Raw genomic sequence first — 27,215 nt, 5'->3', positions numbered from 1 at the left:
TAGTAGAAGGTAAAGGCTGAAAGTTATGCTGGCATGAAAGATCACTGTATACGGATGCCTTCAAGAAGATCATCACTTCATGCATATAAAAAAGCATTCCCATATAGTCGACTCAGTAAGTGCCATAAATTTTATTCAAATAATTCCAGTAATATGACACAGCTAACTTCTTTGAAATCTGTTTCTATTAGCCCTCTTTTTGCCAGGCCAAATACCTTATTTACCACCATCAGCCTGTGGAGGTCCCAGAGGAATCTGAAAACACTCTTGAAAAGCTTTGTGTGCTTCCCAGGCTCTACCCTCTCCACAGGTGCAGACTCTGCTGTGAGCAGAGGATGGTTCTGCCTTCCCAGTGGAACAGGGCCCTGACCCGCATCCTGCAGGAAGAGGTGAAACCAAAGAAGTGGCATTTGGGGTTTCCAGGAAAAGCATAACTGGTCTGCACCAAGTACTGACATTTCACTGACTTCAAACGCATTAGTGCAAACCTTAAACCGTTTCTTGCATTTGCCTCAAAAATGAATGCAACAAGCTCTGGGGCATAAATGTCATAGTAGAGTACTTAAAATGCATTTATCATCTATCTGCACAGCCTCAAATATGAAAAATACATAGCCTTCAAGCAGATAATAAGTCACATTCTAAAAAAACACTTTGGTTGTTTATTACCAAATGGCATAGAAAACTCTCTCAAATTTACCACCTTATTTGCACAGCTATCTGCATTTTAACACTTTTTTGTTCCCTTCTCCCTAACCCCCCCCAAAGCAAATAATTTAACTCCATTTAGCCTTGCCTTATTACTCACTTGTTTGTAGAAGCAGGCATTTGGGAAATCTAAGAATAGAAGAAATTTTGGAGAACTAAGACTAAGGAACATGGAGATCCTTGAGGTGAAGTGCAGCTGGAGGGGAGTGCAGTGCAAGCAAAGTGTTTGTGAAACAAGAAGTAATAATAGGAAAAATGTAAAGACAACATTTCCAACACAATCTGAAGCCAGCCTCGAAACCTGAACTTGTAGTATCTTTATAATGACACCATATAATACAGCAACAGGTGGTTTAAATGGCAATTACAAAACTTCAAATTTTCTAAGTTAGAAACCCTTTCTGAATATCTAACATATAAGCTATAGTTATCACAGTGACAGGTTGTCAGTTGGCCTTCCAGTTAGACAAATAAAGGGAACAAATGAGCATTCTCTTGAAAAAAAAAAATAAATCTATTTGTGAAAGACTTAATTACAAAGGACTTGTTCTAGAAAGTATTCCACAAGAGAAAAATAGTAAATTAATTCTTATAACTCAAATCTTGAGTGATTTCTATGGAAGATCCTAATTATTTCTATAAAACGATTTTAAAATTCTCTGAAAGTTTACCTTAAAACCATGTATACACTTTTAGAAATAAGGATGGACTTGATTTTACTTTCAGTAAAACCTTCAATCAAGTTGCTATTTGCTTTAATCTTACAAGGTCGGATGCCGTATTTTCATATAAAACTGCATTAATGTTTCTGAGACTTAAATTTGTTTTCAGGGATTATTAGAAGTAAAAAAATCCACCAGTACGTGACAATAGAAGAGGTCACTTGCCCATTATGGAAGGTTTTTGTAGGATCATCTAACTGCAAAATCAATCAGTTCACATTAAAACAAGGTGAGCTACCCCACTGTCCAAAGAACAAACAGGGTTAATATGTCAGGATGGCTGCAATTTCTAAAGGAATCTTAAGGCAGAAATAAGCTTCTGTAAGCTTTTGAGAAATTATTTCAAATAAAATAGATCACTTGTAAAATGCAAAGTTATATTTGTTCAATATACTCTAATATACTGCTGCAATGAACTTATACATTTGAAAGAGACATGCAAAGGAATTATGTAGTACTTAGTCTTGTGTAACTAAAACAAGAAATTAGTAGTTCATGAGCAGAAGTTTACAAATGGAAGACACAAATATGTAACTGCTGTTTTCTATGTGTGTGTGTGTGTGTGTGTGTGTGCACGTACCCATATTCTTTTTCTTTTTTAACTTAATGAAAATCTCCAGGAACAAAAATAATTTAACTATGCAACCTTTCTGTTACACCTTTCTGTAACTTACTGTGCTAGCTTTTCTTTGCTTATTTTGAATCAATACTATCAGTCCTTAGTTGTAATACTCTGCACACTCTGCACATTAAACTTTTTTTTTTCCTATTATAATAAACCCAGAGGGAATGTGACTGAGAGTTTCACAGTCCAGCTTTATTTCTTGCTTTATTTATTTATTTATTTTACTCTCAAGTAGTTACATACATTTTCAAAATCTATTTAAATTTGTCTCTTTTTTAAAAAGTTAAACCACACTGCTGAAGGTTTTTCTTTTTCCCTTCTCTTTCTCTCATTAGAACTTACTTTCTCTGCTTTCTGCAGATCCTATTATATCTTTTCTTTTCTACTCTGGTAGGTCTTTTCACAACTTCCATAGGCTTCCCACAGTGTCATGAGAAAACAAAACAAACAAATAAATAAATAAATCCCACTCCCAACCAAACCTAAGTCAGAAGGCATTATTTAGACAGTCTATTCAATCACTAGCTTCACCATGCAGTAAGATTCCTCTGAACAAACAAGTGCTTTGATTACACTCTGCTGGAATAGCAATGCTGGCCTACAGTTATGTGTCAGCAACTGCTTTCTGGCTGCAGAAGCCAGATTCCACTCTGATGATCAGTAATTGCCTTTGCCCAGCTAATTTTTATCGTTTCAGGTTGCCAACAAGGGCAGACAGGAGGCTATAAGGTATGTACAAATCCCAAATCAAACATTCAAAACAACTGTTTGAGAAACCAACAGCAAACTTGTTGAACTTCCCTCCTCCCTTCCCCCCCCCAACAAAAACAAAAAATCCACCACTACAAAAAAACACACACACACACCCCCCCCAGAAAAAAAAAAAAAAAAAAGAAAGAAAAGAAACAGATGAGAGAAACCAGGAATACAGATCCTGGTCATAAGACAAGAAATCAACTGGCAGGATCAAATATCTGAAGGGTACAGAATTCAGTAAAGGAAAAACACAACTTGTACTTGAAGAGTGCTAGTTTCATGATGTTTCAGATCCTTTTGAAAGACAAATTTGCAAAGCAGAGTATATAATATCTAAGAAAGAGACAAATACTTCCTGCCATGAGAGTTGCAATGCCAGCAAGAAGATCCCTCACTCTCATTCTCCTCCCTCTCCTCACTACCATCATTTTATTTTTATTTTTTCCTTCTTTCTGAACACTCGGGTTCCTGACATTTGTTTCATATTACCACATCCTTCCTATCTTGAGTTGGTCTTCAGAGTTTAAGCATTTTTGTTTGTTTGTTTGTTTGTTTTTTTTATCCTGCCTTCTGTGTTTTCCTTCTTCCTTCCCTGTATATTTAAAATATGCACTGCCTGCTGTCATATCGAGCCACCTTCTTCAAGCCCCATGCTCTTTAAAGTGTGGTCAAAAGTAAAACTGAAATAAATTGCTACAACCCCTGTTACAATAGCAACTTACAGGTTAGGCTTCTTAAAAAAATAGAAAAAAAATACTTTTCTTCCCACTCACGTTCACTTTTTATGGGGAGTAGGATGTTTCACTTCTGACCAATATGTATGTGAACTCCAATCACTGTTCTACAACAAAGACATTTTGTGGTTTTGTTTCATGAAGTCCACATAATTCAGTATTATGGTAACAGTTCTTACCCAACAAATTTATACTGCAGAACAGTTTGACCAGTTTGACTTTTTTTTTTTTTTTTTTTCCTGCTGTTTGGAAAATAAAAATCTAGTGATTTTTAATGATATCCTAAAACACTTCCCACTAAAACAGGCAAGTTCAACATCTATACAGATGCAACTGTTCAAATTAAAAAAATTTTGATATATTTCTTTCCTAGGCACTCACCTTTATGTCCATTGTTATAGCCTAGCACTGCAAGAATAAATTATATACCTGCTTATCAGCTCCAACTTATTTTCCTATTTTCCATGTTTCAGAAAATCTGTTTTGATATGTGTGTATAAACATACACATCAAAGTGTGTGTTTACAATATTGTATACAATAACTTCTTTCCTTCTTAAATCATCCCAGAACTTAAATTATTCCTGCTATGGTTGGAAGACTTTATAAAAAATATGGCCTTCTTAAATACAGAACAGTACATTAAAAGTACAGGACATTGGTGAGCAAGAGAAAAATGATACTTTAGCTGTGTTTGCTTCAACAAGACTACCAGAAACTACAGATTATTCTTGTGAAGCCAAGTTCTGAACTGTATGAAGATCTCTGAGGGCCTTCTTGGAAAATATTTGATGAAATATCATACCTTTTTTTTTTCGTTTTCACAAGCAACTGCATGAGATTTAATGCACTGAACAAAGAAGAACTAATACACCCCAATACCAAAATTTTCTTCAGTCTTAAATCCAGTATATGTTCAGCAGCTTTGACTACGTACTCTTTTAGTACACAGTCATGACTACATCATCTAAAGCTACAGATTTGAGGTATATCCAAGTATTTGAGGTATGTAATCACTCATTTGTGTTTGAGTTTCTGTTCAAGATAGAATCAATAACACTAGAAACGTGAGAAGAGCCTTCAAATTTAAGTTATACTGTCAAGGGATGCAATTTTAATGTAGATTTTTTTTCCCCCTTACTTTTAAAGCTTTAAAATGAAACCTTGGACTTGTTCAAACATTGTTCCCCTGAGAAAATGTACTACAAATCTCAATCTTACATCAGCAAAACCACTTTGCCTGCCAGTTTTGTCACTGTTATGAGCCCTTGAAATTGTTTAGCAACAGAAGTGATATTTTCTTATTAATTGGGAAACAGTTCCTAACTGCTATACTGGCAGCTAACAATTCTCCAATATAATCATATTTGCTATAGTATCTCTATTTAAAGTATTCGTATATTCGTACCTTAATAGTTAAGAATTATTCTATTTACATGTATGAATGGAGATTGAATTATCTACTTACTGATTTCCTTGCATTATTAGGAACACTGGAAGTCCTATTCTGAAAACTGTATTTCATACAATATGAGCTGCCTCAGGATACCAAGACACATCTCACCTTAAGATTGTATTAGGTCTGGCTATTGGCCGGACTATGATCTTGGAAGTAAAGAATGAGGGAAGAAATAGTCTGTTAAATTAGTGAGAATTAAAAAGATTGAATGGAATAGCAATAAGCACCAGGAAGCAGAGTTAAGAAAATCCTGTGGATCGAACAACCTTTTGTAAAGCAGAATAAGACCACGTAGTTTTGTAACACACAAGGCACATTACTGATTAATCTGACCTGAATATTATTATTTCAAAGGCAAAACAAAATAAACATCACAATTAATTGTGGCTAGGTACCTGCTTCATACTTGGTAGAAAGGCAAAGCTCTTTTACATTAGCAATTTTCCATAGCTATCGAATAAACTGCAGGATTGAGGTTTTTCTAGAATCTGGACTTTTTTGAGTTCAACAAAATGTTAACAATGAATATTAATAAATGTCCAGACTTGGGCATCTTGTTCTGCGTTCAAGAACAGGAGATATAGTTGAAATCAATCTGGACATGGGGGTCATTAAGCAAAAAACTTCCAGAAGAGCTTAAAGAGCTTATGACAATAATTAATAATGAGAAAGTATGAAATTGCTTATGATAAATATCTTTGACGACATAGGAGAAATACAGTCCTTTCCAATATTACTGTAAGAGACACTATTATTATTACCAACTAGGGATGTTCTATACCAAACAGGTAATATAAAATACTTGAACTCTTTGTTAGAGGAAACAGATTTTAAAATGGGTGCATATTATTTTCAGAAAGAGTACAATCAAGACCAATTTCTGGATTTGTAATTTTATAGCTCTAACAGGCTGCAGACATTACATCAGCTATCAGAGACACTTAAACTACAGCAACCGTTCCAACAGCAGCACCACCCATCTAATAATTTGGCCAAGTAGGTTGAGATCATGATGATGCTGTACAGTACTTCAGACTTTCTTTTAACAAGTTATTTTGGTTCATTTAGTAGTACTTCCTACTGTTGAGAAAAATGGCTTTTGATTTCATAAACCTAACATCCTGCTTAACTTTTTGGTTTACGTATTATACTATACCCTCATAGAAAATTACTTTTACTGTTTATTTCTCTGAACCCATTTAAGAATGCATAGCAATCAATTTCACTTCAAGCAACCTGCTGTGCCACAAAAAAAAAAATAAAAAAATATTCAATGACAGAAAATGAAAAGTACTGAAAGACTATCCACCTTTTACCTAAAAATCCATCAGTTAGCCAAGTGTTCCCATCAGTTAATTGTGTGAAGGCAATCAGCTGATGCTGATGACATAAAAAGTAGCTCTGAGATATTGACCATCTTAGAGGTAAGTGTTCTTATTGAAGTCTGCTAAATGATTATTTTGATGTTTGGAAAAGAAGATATGCTAAAAGTTGGACAAATAGTTAAAATTTCACTCCAACACTTCTAAGAAAGCATATTTTTTACTCCTAAGCAGTAACTATTTTATTTCACATATGTTATCTTCTTTGATTAAGTCAAATATTTATATTATGCATGTTAAATACTTATACACCACTTCTGTGTTTTTAGCAGCAAATCTGAGCAGAAAATGTGGTTTCATTTCCTGGAACATAAAACTAAAATCTTACAAAACAAACAAGAAAGCAACATTATTAAAAGAAAGAAAAAAAGCAATCAACTGCTTAGTTGTTCTCTCCCAATAAGATTTCAGTTCTTACAAACTTACATTTAAGTATAAATTTCATGACAAAATAGCATTGGTCATAATGGCAAAGTTGTTTTTTTCCTAAAATTGAACAGGAGAGAACTGGAAGTTCTATATATACATATAGTTATCCATATGGAAAAGTTGAAGCTGTGGGACAAAGACCATAATACGCACATATGCACTGAAAAGTAAGCCTTTCATAAATGCCAGCAAGTATATATAGATATATACTTAAAAGAACGTGTGGAATGGTAGTTCCAAAATAAATATAAACCATAAGAATAAGGATTGAAACAATCAGGTGCTACTTCTTATAGTTTCTCTGTCAGTATGGAATAAATTAAGATAAATATGCACCTTAAGGAAGGAAAGCAAATGAGGCTGTTTGCTCTAGCTCAAATTTATAACCTGACTAATATGACACTGGAAGGACTTGAAGTCCTTGTACTTTTTGTTCTATTTTGTTGTACAAATCCCAGTATTCTGTAGATAAAGTGCACTGCAGACAAAAAGATGAAGGAACTCTAATGAATGATGCTCAGATGAAAAGAATCAATGAAAAATATCCAGCTGTGCTAAAAAGGCTTCAAATTACCATTTATGCAACTGATGCATGCAATAGGTGTTGGGAAGGAAAAGAAAATTATTATGAGCCTTCTCTTTGGCAAAGTGTCAACGTAATTCACTTTTCAGTCGTAAGGGAAATGTAGGGCAGTGGAAATGATTTCAATCAGAGGAAAGCATATACTACTGGAAATTCTGAGTACTTTCACTGGAAGATTATGATCATCAGTATGTATGTTCAGAAATGCTATGCAAATTTGAATTAATTATAATTATATAGAAATGATTAGTATAATTTATACATCACATATTTCTTCTTCTTCAGGTAGACACAGCCCTACAGTGAATAGGAATGCTTAACCTTTCCTCGTAGTGTTGGGTCATAGGAGAAATACACGATTTCATTTAAATAGTTGCACACCCTGCTCAAATTATGTGTAGGGCTCCAGCCTCTCTACGTGTCCTCACATCTCTCAGAGCAGAGCAGGGAACTGGAGAGGAGCTACATGCTGTGCTGGAAATGTGTAGGCGCCTCTGAAAGTCTACAAAAGAATTGAAGTGTCTTGGGCCCCTGCCCACCTCTCTGAACCTGCTCCTCTGCAACACAGTTTCTTACTTGATCGGTTTCCCTGGGCGTCACAACTAACCTCAACATAACTGCACCCTGCAAAGCCTTGTGAGTGATTGTCTGAAGTGGTACAAGCCAGTGTTGACATGACAGAGTAAGAGGGACAAAGTTCATGTTGGATAAAAACAAACAATGCCCATCACATACAAGAAGAGAAAAATACATCATTAGTCACCATCTACAGGTTGAGTTTTTAGGTATCTAATCTTGTTATAAATTCTCGAAAACTGAATAAATGTTCAGGGTAGAAAAGCACCTTTCTACTACTTGAAAAAGATTGACAGAAATTTAGCAAATACTTAAATATTTTTTTTCTTTTCATTTGTTATTTAAAATCCTCAAACAGGAGGAGTTATAAATTGTAAAGACTATCCCAATACATTTTCAATTATATAACTAAATTAATGTAGAGACATTTAATTAAAGTTGCACTAGTTTTTACAAATGCAGTTAATTAAGCTGCTATCTAAAATTAAATCTATCCCAAAACCCTTTTGCATTTCTGCAGCTCATCTGATACAGAAATAATTAAAATTCTAGGAGTTCACCTATGCATCTGAATATTGCAAATTAAATAAATGAATAAATAAAGGAAAGACAAAACCAAAACCTGCTGAATTAGTTTGGGAGACTGCTGCTTCAATGGGATTTACACAATCCTCTGGGTGGGCAGTCAGCATGTGCAAAAACCTCAGAAACAAATCCAGGTTCTCAAACCTGCACAGACTTATTCATTCAGTATTAGAGGCCAGGTACTTCCAAAGATTTTTTCACAAGTGAGGGATAATGAATTGACACGATCAGGAAACAAGGAGAAAAATCTTGCTGACTTGCATGTGCCTTCCACTGAAGTTAACAGGACCAGCACAGGCAAGACAAGCAGTACTTGTGAGCATGCTATCAGGGAGGTAAATTCATTTTCCGTGACCGGAATACCTCTAATCTTCATTTTGGTGGCCTGAAAGATCTCCCTCCCTTCCTTGTTCTCTTAGAGACTTCTTTCTGTCTTTGTCAGGTCCAGGCTTTAGTGGTCAGCTAAATAGAGTTTAAATACAGTCCTAAGAGAGTGACTCAAAATCACCACTTTTTTTTTTTAACATAACAAGTAAATGTTTGACTGTTGAGGTACTGGGTGATCCAGAGACAGACGTGCAAATAGCTGGGAGGTCTATCATTGCATTATTTCAGATCAGAGGGCAGTTTTTGAAGAATTACTTCTTGGGGGGGGGGGGGAGGAAATACTAATTGACATACAGTTCAAGACTAATATTTATTGTAAAAGACACAGTTCTCTGTTAAAACCTTAATGAACTGCAGCAGAACAAGTGATGACTAAGTCAATGGGGTATTCAGGACTGAAACTTGGAGTTCGTCACTTCAACAGTTTACTCTGTAAGCTGGAGCAACCATGAGCATAGTAGAACAGCACTCAGGCAATATCAAGATTACTAATACGTGGATATATCTTCTGTTATAGGTCCCTCAGGAGTTCTGAGAATATAGAATAAAATTGCCCTCTGAGGTTAAAGACAAAAATGAAATGCACAAAATGTAGCAACATTTTCTCAACAGGCATTTATTTTCTTCTCTGTCAATATAACTATGGAGAATACAATAATCAAACCGTTTTTTCATGTGCTTCATGCACAAAGTCCTCTTCTGGGAAAGGCATGGATGGGAATACCATGTCTAATGTCAAAAAACTAAGGGTTCAGAAATAAAACAAAGTTGTCTTAATGATTTAGACACCAGATAGAAATCTGAACAGCTTAATTTAAAAAGGAGTATAATTCAGGATCTGGATATAATATATAATGCTAACGCGGCTCAGGCATCTGTCTAGACAAATAAATAAATCGTGTGCAATTCTGTTTAAAATATGAATTCACATAGGTTTACATGCACACAGACTTCCACAGTGTTTAAATCTGCTATCTGAAGTATAAAGTGGAATTGCCCTATCATGTCATGGAGCATAAAAAGAAAGAAAAGAAAAACCAACAACCCTCCAGAGTGTGATATTAACATGCTCACATTTAAAAAGTCTTTGAACTCCATTTTGAAAACCCTTCTGTCCTTGGATGGGGAATATATATATATTTTTTTTGTATACAAAAAATGAATGCTTTTCTTTTCTTCCATTGTAAAATCAGGAGAATGTATACAAATAATAAATGTAGTAAAAATATGTAGAAGCTTGCTGATTGATTAACCCCTGAAATTTGTTTTTCTGCAGGCACTTGTATCACCCTCTGCTATCCTGAGCTTGCAACACAACAGGACTCCAGCAAATTGTGATTATCGCCTCTAACCCTAATCACCATTTTAATCAAAAGAGGTGGAGCAGCCTGGAATTCATACAGCAAGGTTAGCACCAAAACTGTCATTCTATTTGCTAAATACGCAGAGTATGCTGCTAAAAGGTTGAAATGGTTCACACTTTTATTATCTTCACTAGATTACTTTCCAGCATTAATATTTGACAAGTAAAAGAAAAAAAAAATCATGAAACTGCTCCGAAGAGCCTTAGAATTCTGCTTAAAGTATGGCTGTATCTGTCACTAACTCTGATCTTAAGCAACCCCCAGGGAAACCAAAAAGTTGTGATTCATAAAACTGCCATGACTAAAAGCCTACCTCATCTGTACCTTATATTTCACTTTTCCTCTTTCCATCTCTTCCATATTACATTATAACTTTTCTGGTTTTGTACTCTGTTTGCTTGTTTAATGACTTTCTTCCTAGCCTTTTGTTTAAAAAGTAGTGATATGATTGTAAATAGTATGACAAACAAGGAGAAGCTTGCATGAAGAGAAAGAAAGCTTCAAGGAGAAAGAGCAATGAGAGAAACTAAAAAGAGCATCAAGGAGATTGGAGGAATTGGAAGATTAAAGGGAAAAGCTGCAGACAACTCTGATTTTGAGCTAGAAGGGATTCAGCAGCTGTCATTAAAAACCTGAAGCTCTGCTTGAGACGTATTGATCAGACTATTTCAATATTTTCAGCACAACATGGAGGTCCCTATGTTTACTTCAGATTATAGCAATGCGATAGCCTACTCATGAATCGATAGTTGCACCAGCTAATAAATAAATAAATAAATATACATATACATATATATATACTTTTTTTTTTTTTTTAAAAAAAAAAAGAGGAGTGACTGCCTTGTATTTCTTCCTCTCTTCATTTCCAGAAAGGGACTCTGCATTTCACTTGTTCTACTCACCTTCCCACTAGTAACACACAAGTATCAAAATACCATTTGTGCCAAAGGAAGTCAGAAAAAGCTGAGTTTTTCTTTTTTTCATTTTCCTTTTTTCCTTTTTCTTCCCTCCTTCCCTCCTTCCTTTTTTTTTTTCCTTTCTTTCATTTATTTCTTTAATTTAAAGAGGACGGTTTATGCTTACAGCTCCTTAATATTGCAGACATATCCTAGCATGTATATCCCAGCAGCGCATGTAAAGATAATAGAGAAGATAGTATCTGTAAGTACAAAGTACTGGACAGTTGTAACCATTCCAGCTAGAACGGTAAGTGAAGAACATCATTATGCTATAGACAACTGCAAGAAGGCATGGTTCTCGGATTTTGTATACAGTATTCTAGTGCTGATGTACAAAATATATTTTCTAATGAGCAAACACTTCTTTTGGTAAGTAATATTGCTTAGACACTCCTTATTTTCCACCTGAATGTGTCTCACATTTACTTTATAAGATATTTCACAATTCCTAATCACACAGGTCCTTTAAAATGTATTGTACCCTAAAATATAAATGTTAAAGACAAAAATGTGTGAGAGAATGATTCACGTCTCCTACATACCTGATATTACCCATTATTCTTGTAACACCCTTTTTGTTATCACTTCTTCTTGTATATAAAAACTTGTTGTATCTGTCTAATCAACAGGTAATTACATTAGATTTTGGGCAGAAGAGAGAAGGGCAAAAATGAGGAGACAAGAGCACGTTCATACTATCATTTGTTTTCCAACAGAAAGCAAAACACTCCCAAAGATTTCTCATTTCACACTGAGAAAAGAAGAAAGGTCTTGTATCTTGCCTTCCTCTCTAAGTATGCGAATGACATTTTTGTTCTGATGTGACTGTTGTAAGAATAAAAATCCCTCAGCAATGAGCATGATTTATTTTTTTTTATAATGCTCTAAGCTCAACAAACCTTCGTAGAAAATAGAATACTCTTAATTATGAATAAATTAACTAAATTAGTAACATGAGATGGATATGCAATTAAGGGACTGTTAATTGAAACTGGAAACACAGCTGTATACAGCTCAGATGAATCACACCAGTAATGACGCAGATGTTTATAAAATGTGATTATGTTTAGCAGGAGCATACTATTGAAACTCCCCAGCCTATTCTTATATTGTGTCGCTGAAATGGTTTTTAAACCCACGAACACCAGGAATCAGGATCTCAGGGATGGCAAATTAGGCTCCCTGGATATGTGAATTAGTGTTGTCTGAATGTCAGCAATTTAATTCTCCAGCTTTCAAAGAATGTAGACATGGGGCCAAAAACAAACATCTGTTAGTTATATGCTCATTCAAAAAGAAAAATATCTCTGGCAAGCTAGAGCTTGTCTGAATATGCGAAAGACAGTAAAATACAGTATCTCTAAGTAGTGACACTGCTGTGTGAATATACTGATCATGTAAATAATATAGCCTGGGAGCTCATGAAATCTACTTTGTTCACAACTGTGAATTCAACTTTGTAGAACTATTCCTCCAAAGAGATAGAAGGATCAGGAACAAATGGTATTTCCTATCTAAAGGCTTAAGAATTAGTTAGCCTTTTGAAAACAGCAAATCTTTTATTTATTTATTTATTTATTTATTTTTATTCTATTAGCTTTTACATCTTTTTTTAGGATGCTCTTCAATAAATACAAGAAATACAATAAGGGGGTTTTCTTCTGGCATCAAAGGCACAAATGTTGCTCCTGGGGTGTACAAGCATATCTGAGATATGCAAGCTCAAAAGGAATAAGAGCACAGTTGTGAAGGATGGCAGTGCAGCCAAAGCCAATGGCCAATCATGGCCTAGCTCCCACACGCTGTTCTGAAGTCTGCCTCACACCTCGTCCTTCCCATAGCAGTGCTACCACTGAATACCAAAATGCATATTATAGCATGCAAATGGTATACTTGAGTCTGTGATTTGTTTTCTGGTTCAAGTTCACAGACTAACAGTAGTAAATTTTACAGCATCCGTATTTTCCTTAAATATAACCGTGTTTTCAGTAAACATGCTGAATAATGTACTATCGTAGTTTCTGTCCAAAAACCTTTCCATGTCCTGTTTTGTACAGCTCGCATCAGCAAAGCTCGATTAGTTTTGATTCAAGGGTTTTGGCCTGTATAATAATTATAAACACAAATGTACATGAAATAGAATTTGTTTTTCTGGCTCCCTTCTTTAGGGAAGAGGACAGACCCTTACACTATGCAAACTACCAGAACTACTGTCAAATAGAAAGACTACTATGACTTGCATCAAATCAACACTACTTTATTCCCATTTATATCCCCTAAGCTTCATAAGGTTCACAGAAGAGAAATTTTTCTGATCCATAAATGGAGACTTATTTAAAATGTGTACATTCATGCACAAGGTAGTTAAGATAATTTCAAAAAAATGTGTTGAGTGGCATTGGTAACGCTAAAATTATCACTAAGTCCTGACACCATTAGACATCACGGGCTTATCCCATCAGTTGTGGGAATGACTGAACACAGCGTTGAAGAGAAAAGTGGTCATGATAAAACTGGATTTGTCTCTGTCTTTCAGAAACTTTATTTGCTAGGAGTTGACCTCCTATTCACTGATGAAGAAAAAGGATTAGGTCTTAACTTTTTCAAAGAAGAAACCTGCATGGTTTCTGCAAAAGACCAGTCTGGCATGTCACTAATCCAAATGTCATTCACAACTGAATGAAGTTATGAAGGCTTTATGAGAAAAATGTAAACCCTTTCTCTTTAAAGGTAAACCTAGCCAGCCAAATTCCGGAGTATATTGCAGACAGCTATGACAACTGATGTGCAAACCAAATTCAGTTATCTTAGCTCTTTGGCTGGCAAAAGTACAGACAAAGTCAATTCAGGATTTGAAATGTGATGTTTTGAGATAAGCAACTGGAATGCTGGGATATACAAGAAACACAAAGCTATTTTATGGAAGACACATTCTTCTATTCTGAGTATCCAAAAAATCACTGCACTGCTGAAGCAGTGCTGTAATATCAGCTATATGTCAGATAAGTAGGACAGAACTCACTGTTTGTACGGATGAAAAAAAGTCATAAATGAGTGTAGTGGAGGGGAAAGGACACAACACACTTGAGACCAATATAAGGAATCGGATGGGAGGAAGTGACAACATCAAACTACATCTAATATACTATCTGCAAATGTAGACTTAGGTTTAATGTCCTAGCTTGATTAATACTAATTCTTCATGCTATTTTTTTTTTTAAACAAACTGAGGTATGGCAGAGAACCAACTTCAAACATGTAAGAAATCAGAAGAAAAAGGTTGTGTCTTGAAGCTATGCATTTGAGAATTCCCAAACAAAATGCTGTACACCAAAGAATTAATTTCCACAACATATAATTTGTAGGTTGCTATGATTCTCCAGGTACAAAGTACTATGAATAAAAATGAATTTGTAAACTTCAAATCAAAACCCACAATTTATACTATGTTTGTTCTTCAACTAAGGGGTGCATTTCTAAGAGTCATTACAACATCAGTGGTTTATGAAGTAACAGCAAGAACACGGATCAGATGGGTTAGATGAGCCACTGGAAGCAATGATCATCTCAAAATAATTCCTTTTACCTGTGTTTTCTCAGATGGATCCAATTTCAGAAGTATTTTATAGAAAACATTTGCACACAAAGCACATATGTGGAGTTCAGCTATTTTAAGTCTAAAATGCTTTCTCTTATACTGTTAACTTACTAATACAAGACTTCCAGACTACTCAGAATTTTCCATGCAAGGTCAAGACACTCAGGTTTACTCAAAGTGTGGTGAAAACTCCAGTGGCAATTTTAGAGGGCTCCTGTGAAAATATTCTGAAAATGACATGCATACTAAGGCTGGTTTTAAAGACATTTCATAACTTAATGCTAGTAACATTTTTTAGTATTTTAACCAACATTGTTAATAGCACTTTCTAAACTGGCAGAAATATCTTAACTTCAAGTCTTACCAAAGCAAAAAGATTTAGAAAATATTGCACACATGGTATAGCCCCTAAAGTCTGTAAAGGCTCTCTGTAACCTGCAAGTAGACAGCCTGACATAAAAATACCTGCAGTAATATAATACATAATTGATACGTCAAGACAAAATGAATCAAAGGAGGAAAAAAACATAAGGCTAACATGAACCTTTTGAACTGGAAATTTGCATATTATTTCTCTACCTTAGGCTTTTAATCACTTTAAATGAAGTTTTATTTTAAAAAAATCCAAGCATTTCACAGAAAAGGATCAGCAAAAATGGGGAGAAAGAGGAATACTTTTTGCCAGGTTTACATTCTCTATCTCTAAAAACCTTTAACAGTACTTTGGCACCATGACTTAGAACCTAAGAGGTTTTGTACTGCTTCCAATCACATTTAGAGAGGGCATTTACAGGGCAGCTCTTAACCTATGAATGCTCTATCTGCAATAACCATGTTCCTTCCTATATCTGCTTTAACCTCACTTCAAACCAAAGCAGGGCTGAATGGACAGATGATCTGTGTCAGCAAAGCACATCCCCTCCAGGCTACAGAGCCCAACTAGAGACTGCTACTACTCATCATCCCCCTGCTGTCAAGAGATAGCTGACAACAAATCCTACCCTACCTGACTCTATGCAGTCCTGTCCAACTTTATTTTATTTGAAAGTCTATCCCACAAATTATGAGCTCTGACAGCTGTTAATGTTTTGGCAAGGAAAAGGAGCTGTGATATGGAAGTCAGGATTGAAGATCAACTTATAATTGCAAGTTTCATTTTGTTTTTGTCCTTGTTTGTTTCCACTGTTCTGACTGCTGGTAGCTTTGTGCACTTCCCAGTTCTCACCCTGATCAAGATCACACACTCTTACCTTAAACAACATCTAATTTTCATATTGAGAAGTCTAAACATAGCTGATTGGAATCAGGTCACACACCTAAAAAGGTGTCAAAAAAAATCAGGCCATATTCTCTTGATGTTGACAAAATATGAAGCAATCTGTGCAATTTCTGCATCTAAGTCAAAAACTCCTAACTCCCATAGTGTCCTGGTTTCAGTTAGCACAGAATTAATTTTCTTCCTAGTAGCTGGTGGAATGCTGTGTTTTGGCTTAGGATGAGAAGAGTGCTGATAACACCCCGATGCTTTAATTGTTGCAGAGCAGTGCTTATACTAAGCCAAGGACATCTCAGCCTTTTGCTCTGTCCTGCCAACGGGCAGGCTGGGGGTGCAGTAAGAGCTGGGAGGGGACAGACCCAGGACAGGTGACCCAAACTAGCCAAAGGGGTATTCCATACCATCTGACGTCATGCTAAACAATATATAGGGGTGGCTAGCCGGGGGGAGGGGGCCGGACTGCTCGGGGTTAGGCTGGGCATCAGTCAGCGGGTGGTGAGCAATTGCATTGTGCATCACTTGTTTGTACATACTATTATTACTTTTGTATTATCACCATTGTATCATTATTGTTATTATTGTTATTATTATTTTGTTATTATTATTTTCCTGTCTTATTAAACTGTCTTTATCTCAACTCACGGGCTTCACTTTCCATTTCTCTCCCCCGTCCCAGAGAGGGAGGGGGGAGGGTGAGCGAACGGCTGCGTGGTGTTTAGCTGCCGGCCGGGTCAAACCACGACACATAGTCTTTGCAGAACTGAAACAGACAACTTTAATTCCCCTAGTGTACTTTCCTTGTCAAAGGGACTTCTACAGAAAAAAAATATATATTTTTGAGATGTTTGGGTATTATGGATCAAGAATATGAATATTCCCATCTTCAGTACAATTTCAAGAGTGACTAATAAATAAGTTAAAGAGCAGCATACTTCATTTAGCTAAAACTATTTGGCCAAAAAGCAACAAAGCTAGTGGATGCTGGTTTTCAGTGAATGTATTTTCTACAGTATCATAACCTCAGTTTTCCCCACTGTTCTAAATATAGTGTTGTGTGACTTATATAGACGTGCTGCCAAACATAATCTATAAATGCTGACAGGTGGAAGTAAACTGCATAAGTCTCATTTTGTTAGGAAACAAGACTAATGGATAACAAATACTATGTCCATTCTCTTCCTATCATTTATCCAATAACCAGATAAATCAGAATATACTTAAAGGCTCTACAACAAGTTGCAAAATTTAGGTTGCACAGATAAGATGTATTTTCTTGCATTTCCTAGATTTTCAGTATTTTCCTTTTTAATTATAAACAGCGATTTTTTTTTAATCAAGTTTAAACATATAAGAAAAAACACATCAAAAGAAATTTCTACATGCATATTTAAATGGAAATATAAAATAGGATAAATTACTGTTCTGCATGGTTCTTAAAAACAACAAAAAAATCTTTTGCTCTTGAAAGAGGACAAAATTCTAAAAGAAAGGAAATAAAAAAGAATAACGCAACTCTAAAATTAATGTATTTTTTATAACAAAACCAAAAACATTTACAGTTTTATCAAACTGAAATTCATCACATAGAACATTATAATTCTAACACGGTTTAATTTTTTTTTGCATGTTAGCATGATCATTGATGATAACCATGTCTGCTTACACTTACTGACACACATTCTTTCACTGACTGCCCTAAAAATGCCACAAAGAACAATGACAATGTCCTCCCATTTCATTAAGAAAGCTTTCCAATTTTTGACACACACATCATTAAAAGAATTGATTCCCTAACCAGATTGCTGGCATTTCTCCACTCACCTGCACAAATAAATAAATAGGATCTCTCAAGAATGAATCAACTGTAAAATGAATCTATATGCATATTTTTGCAGACAAACATTGGGCAAAACTGAGACTCAGGCCACTAGAAATGAAGAAAAATACATGGCTATATGACTTCTGAAGCCTAGTGGCATAGCCAATTAAATAAATAAGATACCATTCATGAACCATGACAGCTGCGGGTTTGGCGGAAGTCCCATTTCTCATGGAATATACAAAAATTTTTTACTGAAAAGTCTGATGGGAAAACTCAGCTTCCAAAAAGGAACAAAAACTCTCTCTTCTCAGAAGGGGGAACCTGAAACTACTACAATAAGTTTGAAAAGAACTATGATTTTAGCAACACATTAATTAGTCTAATTATAGATGAGCCAGAATTTTGGCCCCAGATCTTTAGAAAAGTTGTCTCTTGATCTCATCAACTACTTACAGATGACATAAGTCAAAACATAGCTAAAAAGGAAAAAGTAGAAAAAAAAACACTATTAAAATTAATAAAATTACAGAATAAGAAGAGGAACTGCCAAGGTTATAGAAAGATAATAATACTGGAATATAAAAATTGGAATCCCTTTTAGTGACTTCATCTCCTGTAGAGGAAGAAACATCTATCTTGTTACAGTTGCATTAGCTGCCACTTTATTCATTTTTATCATTGCCTCAGTTTATATTCGCTGTTTAATTCGGAAATAAATAACTTTCCTTGTAATACAAGATTTGCAGAATCTTAAGGAAGATTTCCCATGTAAGTATATGACTATACCTTTCATGTATAAGATTCACACACAGCAACTAGAAATTTGGACAACTGAACTGTAAGAGAACTGGAAGAGGTTTTTATTTTTCTTTGGAAAAAATTATAAAAGAATGCCCTTCATCATATTCAAATCTTAACTAAGCGATTTAGACCTGAAAAACACTTTTTAAACCATTACCATGCCATGTATACATAAATAGACAAAGGATCTGAGAATCTGGTAAAGTTGTCTCAACCAACTGTAAATGTCCTGAATAAACATTTCATTTTCCTTCACACTTCTGCAATATATTAAGGTAAATATAATGACACAACTTCAAAATGTGAAGCAGTGATGCAGAAAAAATAAAAGTAAATAACTTTATAAGAAAAAAAAAAAGTAAATAAAAAATAAAAGCGATCTTTAAGTACTGGCTTTTACTTTTATTTTATTTCATTACATTTTTTTTAATTTAATTGCATTTACTTACATTTACTTATAACATTATTTCCCTGCTGTGGGAGCTACACCAGCATATACCAGCGCATGCATAAATACACACTCTCTCTCATACACCCTGTTCCTAAAATTCCAAGCCAAGATACAGTGCAGTGATAAGATACAGTGAAGGTATATATTTTTAAGTCTTTCACACGATAAAGTAAATAAATGTGAAACTTAAGTGATAAGTAAACAAAATTTCCAAAGAGGCTGGAAACTTTTCAATATTTAACTTATAGTTTGTTCACCTTAATTTCATAATAAATCTTAATATTTTTTCTGCTTTAGAGATCAACTTATAAAATCCCCTTCTGAACAGCTTTAATAGCAGTACCAAATCTTGCTCATCACTGAATGCATGTAATGCCTTGTAATTTTACATTTGATTGCGAGGATGTTACTTTAAAGGCTCCACTGCAGAATCATTAATCTGCCCACGCAGAAAATATTTAAAACCACTGCTCCTGAAAATTATTTAAACTATAGTAAAAGGAACGAAGGAGCTAAAGTAAACTGTCTTGTGTGAATCTTCCACATATACTACAAAAATATCAGTAACACATGGATAAGTCAGTTAAAAGAAATGATCACATGATATATTTGGCAGCAAGAATTTCTAAGTATTAATATTAAAGAGTAAATAAACTTTTAAGAATTTTAACTGTATAAGAACTTTAACTGCATGAAAAACTGGGTTAACTGATTTCTACTTCTTGATAAAAGCACGCAGAAGTATATGAAAATACAGTGTTAGCTTTACCTCCTGTTTTCTCATAGGAACAGAATTATTGAAAGTGCTTTTCCAGTACCAACCTGTTTCCTCTTTCATTCATTTAGTAACCCTTTAGTTCCCCATAGAGAAAACAACCACACAGAAGAAAAAAAAAATGCATCAGAGCAGCATAAAGAAAACAGCTATGGGAAACGTACCTGTAGCACCTTCCACCTTGTGTTCAGATCTTCCACACAGCTGAGATTGTATGGGGAGAGCTGAATATCAGGGGGAGTGAACCGTTGAGCCAGCTCATTGACTTGATGCACCTTCTCTTTAAGCGGCACAATTTCAGCTCGATAAACCTGTGCAAATTAAACATCGTAAATAAAGATAAGAAATAACTTCAAAAACTATTGTCTCTGCTACCAGCTGATTAGCAAGATAAAGGTGTTCCATGCTGCTGAAAGGAAGGGGTGCACTAGTCATGAAACAGGTAAGTCTTCTCATATAACAGCATGGGCTGTAGGGCTCAAGGGTAAGGCCTAGCATTTAAGAAGGTGATAGAAATTTGGAGCCTTCACTGCAGTTTTTGGCTGGTTAAACCAAATCCCTTAGCAGAACACCCACTGGACTGTTCACTGTAGTGCAAGCTTCTCTCTGTCTCATTGTTTACATGTGCATGATGTGTTCCTCAGGATAGACAGGAGGGACAAACGCTCTTTAATGCATGAAAGTATGGGAAGACTGGTTCCCAAATACATTGAATTAAATAAATAAATAAACAAATAAAAAGCAATGCTTAAATTGTGTTCATAGTCTTACCTGGGGTATCTTGTGTATTACATATAAAAAGTTTGAAGAGAGAAGAGAAAGAAGAGGAAGTAGAGGAGGGAGGGAGGGAAAAATAACAACAAAGCAGAACCTTCTTTCTATGAATACCAAACTAGCTTTCATGACTCATATTTCAGATAAATAATGTATCTTGTGAGATAACCATTAGAACTATGCATAAGAACAGTCCGATTAATAATTTCAGAAATGTATGTGATAACCAAAAGCTGCTAGTTGCTGTCTCTTGATTTTAAAATCAACAACCTGCTGATGATGCTACCATGATGTATTAGAATAAATTCAGTTAAATTCAGGGCACCGTGACTCCACTGAAGAGACGTTGCTCTATGCAGATTTCCCACTGTTCCACATCTATCTTTTCTAAGGAGACATTTATGAATCTTTTACATGACAAATTGTGTCAAAATGTACCAACGAGCCATTTCTAAGGGGAAAATTCTGTCATTTTCAGGACCACTTTTTCTTGCCCTACGATGTCTGCTCACAAAGGCAGGATAATTTATTTGCTGTATTAGTCTTGCTTTCCAGCTCCTTTCTCTCAGCATTTTTAATACAGAACACATATGGTTTGCATCTCATTTTGGGTAATCAGAAAACCTGAAATGATTTCCTAATAATCATTTCACCAACATGTGATGCAAACATCAAAAATCCTCACAAAGTATCTCTGTAAACCTTAAATGTAAATTGTATTAAGACACTCACAGACATTAGGATGTCTGTGTACATGAACGGTACAGTGTACATGAACTATACTAAAGGCAAAAAGCATTGAAAAATTGTTCCTCAAATTTCTCTCAAAAACAGATTTGTGTCCTCTAATTATGCTAAATTGCTCTACAATATAAGGAGTTAGATAGACTTCAATGGCATTCATGTATAGTGAGGCATTCATGTATAGTGAATAACTAAATATAAATTCATAAAATGCACAAACAGAAGTGATGGGCATTTTGTAAAGGTAAATGCAGAGAATGACACAAATGCCATGATATGACAGAAGAGGCATGTATCACGTTCATGCCATACAATTCACTTCTCCATCACACCTGTTTCATACCATTGGAACACAGATGATGTTACTGGGAAAAACACAGATTTATAGTGTCGTGAGGAGAGCAAGACCAGAGGTAAAAAGAAAAGGAAAAAATCTAGCATGTTTGATTTTATCCCACAGAGTTATATATTTGCTTAATCTGATCATTTAAGCCAATAATTGAGTTCAGAAGAACAAAAACATGCTTTAAATATAGGCATTTGTTCCAAGGCTGGAGATATGTATATCACAGTGTGAGAATTTAGCTTGCAAATAATTATTTCACTTTTTTTTTTTTTTTTTCTATGACTTGTCAGATTTAGTGGCCTAGGGTCTTTGGCCACAAGTCTGTCATTTATGATTGGGATGGTCACATGGGTTCTGCCAGTGTTACCTGTTTTCCAAGAAGAGTGAACATCTTTTAGCTAGTGATACCAATGCCCACATAGTATATGAATTTAAAATACTGTTAGAAAAAATGGAGAGCATCTACTGCAAAGATCAGTCCCTGCACTAAAACAGTTCCTGCATTAAGCCAACTTAATTTGCTATTAATTTCTATGTCCATAGGATCAAGCTTGGATTGAAAAATTCATTGCCCAGGCAAAGCACGTACGTTTAAGCTTAAACACTGATTGTTTTTAAGCATGCACTGAAGTATCTTGCTGATTTCAGACCAATTATTTCAATCTGTAATGTTGACTTGAAAATACTGGTCTCACTTAGGATTGACACAAATGATTCTGTAAATCATACAATCATTATACCTAAATTAAGGTGAAATAGAAGATCTGTCATGATTTGTCAACATGTTTTAGTGAGCAGAGCATACCTTATTTTACAGAGAAAGAAAGCTTATGAACAGAAGCAAGTCATGAGACAAAATAAATAAATAAATAAATCAAAGAAATACATGAAAGTAAATATGAAAACATATCTCCCCGTATTTTGGACATTATTTCCTTATTAATCATTTTTTTGTTTCTTTAGGAATATTGACTTTTGTAGTTATGCTGATTTTCCAACGTACAAAATATAATAGCATTTTCAATGTCTCTAAATTTGATAGTCTGTTTTCTATTATTACTAAGCCTGAGTTTTTACTAGCATTTGTGTTAGTTATAATGACCAAAATTTGTAAGAAACACCAAAAACGAAAGAATTCTAATTAATGCATGGCTATCTAATTAATGCTAATAATTTTACAATTAAAAACTGAAGACAGAAAATAAAAAAAATATCCTTAGGAAGACTTGTCATGTGATATTGTATGATTAAAAACATCAGCCACTACAATACTATGGTGAGCAACAGTTTATCACAAACAGTCCACCAGTCCACCAGTCCACCAGAACCATACATGATTCTAGAGCTAGGTTTTTGTTTTTGTTTGAGTGAAATTTTGTATGAATTCATTTTTTTTCCCACACTAAGTATTCAAACAATTTTAAGAAATAGTAATCATTTATGTTATACAATAATTTTCATCTATAGAAGCAGAAATTTGGAATTTCTACTTATCTGTGATTTTCATTAGTATGATTAAAATCTTTTACAGTAATGTTTATATTTTTAATAATCAGTTTGTATTCAGACTCTTTCATTTTTCCATTACTTTTTCTTTCTACATAAAGAATACCAAACCTATCATATGTTCATAGCAAAAAAAAAAAAAGTTAACTATAGTGTTGGTAATTTAAAAACAAATGTACATGGTGAGTAGTATTCCACTACCACAACGAGAGGCCTATTTGAACCAATTAAATGGCTCAGGATGTAAATGACTTCTCAGTGTGAACAGCGATAGGAGAAACAGCCCCAAATTATCTTCATTATGACTGTCCCTATGCAAGAAAGAATTTCAATGCTATGTGCTACTGTAGGTGGTAGATTGGATTTTAAATGATCCGTACAGTCCTGTTAGAAAATATTTTAAAAAGCTTTGGAAAATTAGCAAGGACTCCAGAAGACATACCACAGCCAGCCAAATAGTAGGAGTCTAGAGCATAACAGCAGCCATAACAAAAAAAGCAGCAGCTAGATGAAAAGCTCATCTTGCCCATCCTGTCTCTGAGAGCAACATTTGCTTGGGGAAGAAGGAAAGTCTGGGAAACCTTGAGTATCCCCGCTCCTTGCTGTACTCTTCCAGCTCAGCAATTTGGGGCTCAGAGATTCTGGAGCCAGAATTTGTCTCTCTTTTTCAATTAGATCTTGAAGAATTATTCTTACATGAAATTATCTACTTGATTTTTGAACTAACATAGGCTTTTACCATCGAAAATAGTCTATAAACTCAATGTTTAGAATGTTTAGGTTAAAGAACCACCTCTTATGTTTTTTTTTTTTTTTTTTTTTTTGTTTTTTTTTTTAATGTATCACTTGAAATCTTCTCCCATTCTTAGCTCATGAGAGACAATAATCAATCTTTCTTAGCAGACTTTCTTTGTGCTATTCCAGACTTTATAAAACCTTTATCATATTTACTCCTTCTAGGTTTATATTAAAAAATTGACATATCCAATTAAATGTGTATATAAAGAAGATATTTAGATCTGAGCTAGTCACCATATAGTGCCTTTATATTCAATCACTGATCAAAACAGAAGCTGAACATAACATATATATATATATATTTTACTATAGGATGGCATGAATCACATTCTGAATTACAGAGATTAAACTGAGAAGATTTGCATTCACTAGAGTGGGAACCTAGACAACTAGATCATACACAGACACCTACCTGGCAGATGTGAAATTACACAAAATAAATCATGTTCCTACTTCATTTTTACTGTCCTTGTGCAGGAGCTTTCCATACTTTTGATCAGATATATTTTTGAAATTGGTGGACTAGAACACTGCCTACAATATACAAGATACAAGGTCTTATACCATGGTATAATGATATTTTTTGCTTTACCAAGTATTCCTAGCATTTGATTTGGCATTCTGAATAGTGGTGAGTATTAAAGTGCTGGAAATGCCGAGTGGTTTCAGAGAACCAGGGCTTACAATTCCAAGATCTCTCTCATGAGTGTTAAAGGAATATTTAAAAGGGCTAAATGAGAGCTCATTACTGTGCATATAAAATTGGGATTAGTTTTCTAAATGCATTGCTTAACATTTATCAACACTGATTTTCATCTGCTACCACTTTATTTCCATCCAGTACTGTGAGGTCCTTCTATAGGTGTTTGCAATTCATCCCCTCCTGAAGGGCTTTAAATAGGTTTGTATCATCAACATGATATGTCACTGCGTTATTCATTCTCCTTTTCAGTTCATTTATGTGCATACTAGACAGAGTAGACCTTCTTGAGTGCAGTGGCACTCATTAGGAAAACGGAACGTTAAGCTCTGCTTTCTATTTTCTGCCTTTTACAGGAAATAAATAACTAGATAAGTGGTTATTAATCCTTATACTTTCTCTTGTATCCCACAGTATTTTTAGGTACAATATTTTTGAAATCATTTTGGAACCCCCAAACGCCAATACCCCATTGTCGACATGCTCACTGTTTTCTTGAAGGCACACTAAGAGATGTATGGCTTACCTACTTTTATAAAAGCTACATTGTCTCTTCTACAGTATACTTTTTTTCCCAAATTTCTTGGTTTGTAGGTCCACAGTCCTGATTATATGCACTATAGATGGATGTACTATAGATGCAATATTTGCCACCTTCCAGTCCTCATAATATACTAATTTTAAGCAATAAAACAGTGTTGTTAATAAAATAGCTGTTTTATTCTTTAATTTCATTAGAACTCTTGACTGAATAATTACCTAGTTCTGTAACATGGTAGTCTTAATCTTATTATTTTGTTCTATGGATACTTTTTAAAAACATATTTCTTTACACTTTTCTTTAGTCACCCCAGCTTTCAAGGTCTTCTGAAAATCCTTCTATTTAAAGGAGATGGATTTGTTTTCAGCTTCCATCATAGTGTCTCCATGGTGTCTTCAAATTGTACTCTTTTTGGATTCTTTTAAGCAGAGTTCCTCATTTGTGTATAGTTCTCCTGTGAACTGAATGTCGCTGTGATGGATAGTTTTATTATTTTTGTTTTTGGTTTGTTTTTATTTTGTTTTATCCCTGCAAAAATGTTGACCTTTAATCCATAATGATCCGTATTATGATAGCAATGTTTTGAACCTGTATTGCTTAGTACCATGCAAAATATTTCTTCTCCCATTTGTGGCCACCCTAAGAGGTTACTCCATGAAGCACTGATTTATTTATTTATTTTTTATATATTTAAAAATGTAATCTTAAAAGCATGCTCTAACAAGGCACTTACTGTAATTTCCCTTCTTTAAATGTCTCCCTTACCAATTATCTTATTAGTGTTCCCTAACACTCCATATTTTCTATTTGGCGATGGAATTTCAAATTCCAAAGGATTTTAGGCTAGTTTGATAAAATTAATTCACCTTTGTGATTTGATTCCTAACCTTCATAAAATATAGCATTAGGCCACCACTGTCAGAAACTTACTCTTTCTTTACTGTGCAATTTGTAACTTGGATGTTACAACAGATGTTACTACTTATTTATTTCCATCAGTTTTCTGATATGTGCATATTACATTTATGTTTGAAACCAAGTATTTTCATTCCCCCATCTTATCTTTTCAGCTGTGGTATTTTTAACCCCAGATGATCACACTGAATGATATGCTTTCCATGCTCATCTATCCCTTGAAGTATTTTATACCCTTTTAGAACTCAAGTGCCAGTTGATTGGTTTCTTACTTATGTCAGAATATGCAGATTAACCACTCTCTCCTACACACTCACCCTCCACCCCCACAATAATTTTCAGGTCCTTTTCCATTAAAGTTGTTAGTGCTTTGGGTATCCTGTTGAATAAACAAATAAATTTTAAAAACTGTAAAAGCCACCACACAGCCCTCAACTCTTTTTGGAATACCAACTCTCTGAGCAAAGAGCGAAGTTGTTTAAACATTATTACTTTGTTGTTGCTGTTGTTGTTATTGTCCTTCTACGCATGTCCTATTTCACATGCCATCTTGTTTTGGTTTTGTTTTTCCTTTCTCTTGTTTATTGGTCTCTATCATATAGAAAAGCACTGACTTCCCCTTTGGAAGGCTGCCCAATGATCAGAAGGGAGCTAAAGATACAAAAGTCTAAGTCTTTATACATAAAGACCTCACCAAATGGAGATGCCTTTTGTCAATGCTATGAAAAGGACATGTTTTGTTTAGGATTCATAAATCAGTTTCTTGAAAACTGTAAGGAAATTCATGACTCATTTAAGTGGAAGAGTAAATAAACAGTGAATTAGCTTATTTCAATAACAATAGAGATATTATATACTTTGCTAGCCTCAGGGAGTTTCCATCACAAAATTCATAAGTGA

The 27,215-nt window shown here is 34.6% G+C and overlaps 1 protein-coding gene across 17 annotated transcripts in view; it reads right to left on the bottom strand.

The window, feature by feature from the left end:
• Positions 1-27,215, bottom strand: part of DMD (dystrophin) — a 1,220,482-nt gene that overhangs the window by 143,423 nt on the left and 1,049,844 nt on the right. For all 17 annotated transcript variants that reach the window (XM_068686720.1, XM_068686803.1, XM_068686735.1 and 14 more), the window contains one exon: positions 20,156-20,302. In XM_068686720.1, the coding sequence (XP_068542821.1) occupies positions 20,156-20,302 (147 nt within the window). The remainder of the gene's footprint in view (positions 1-20,155; positions 20,303-27,215) is intronic.

The sequence above is a fragment of the Anas acuta genome, chromosome 1 (assembly GCF_963932015.1).
Source record: "Anas acuta chromosome 1, bAnaAcu1.1, whole genome shotgun sequence".
Lineage (NCBI taxonomy): Eukaryota > Metazoa > Chordata > Aves > Anseriformes > Anatidae > Anas > Anas acuta.
The sequence above is the reverse complement of the archived record's forward strand: the minus strand, read 5'-3'. Positions and strand labels throughout refer to the sequence as shown.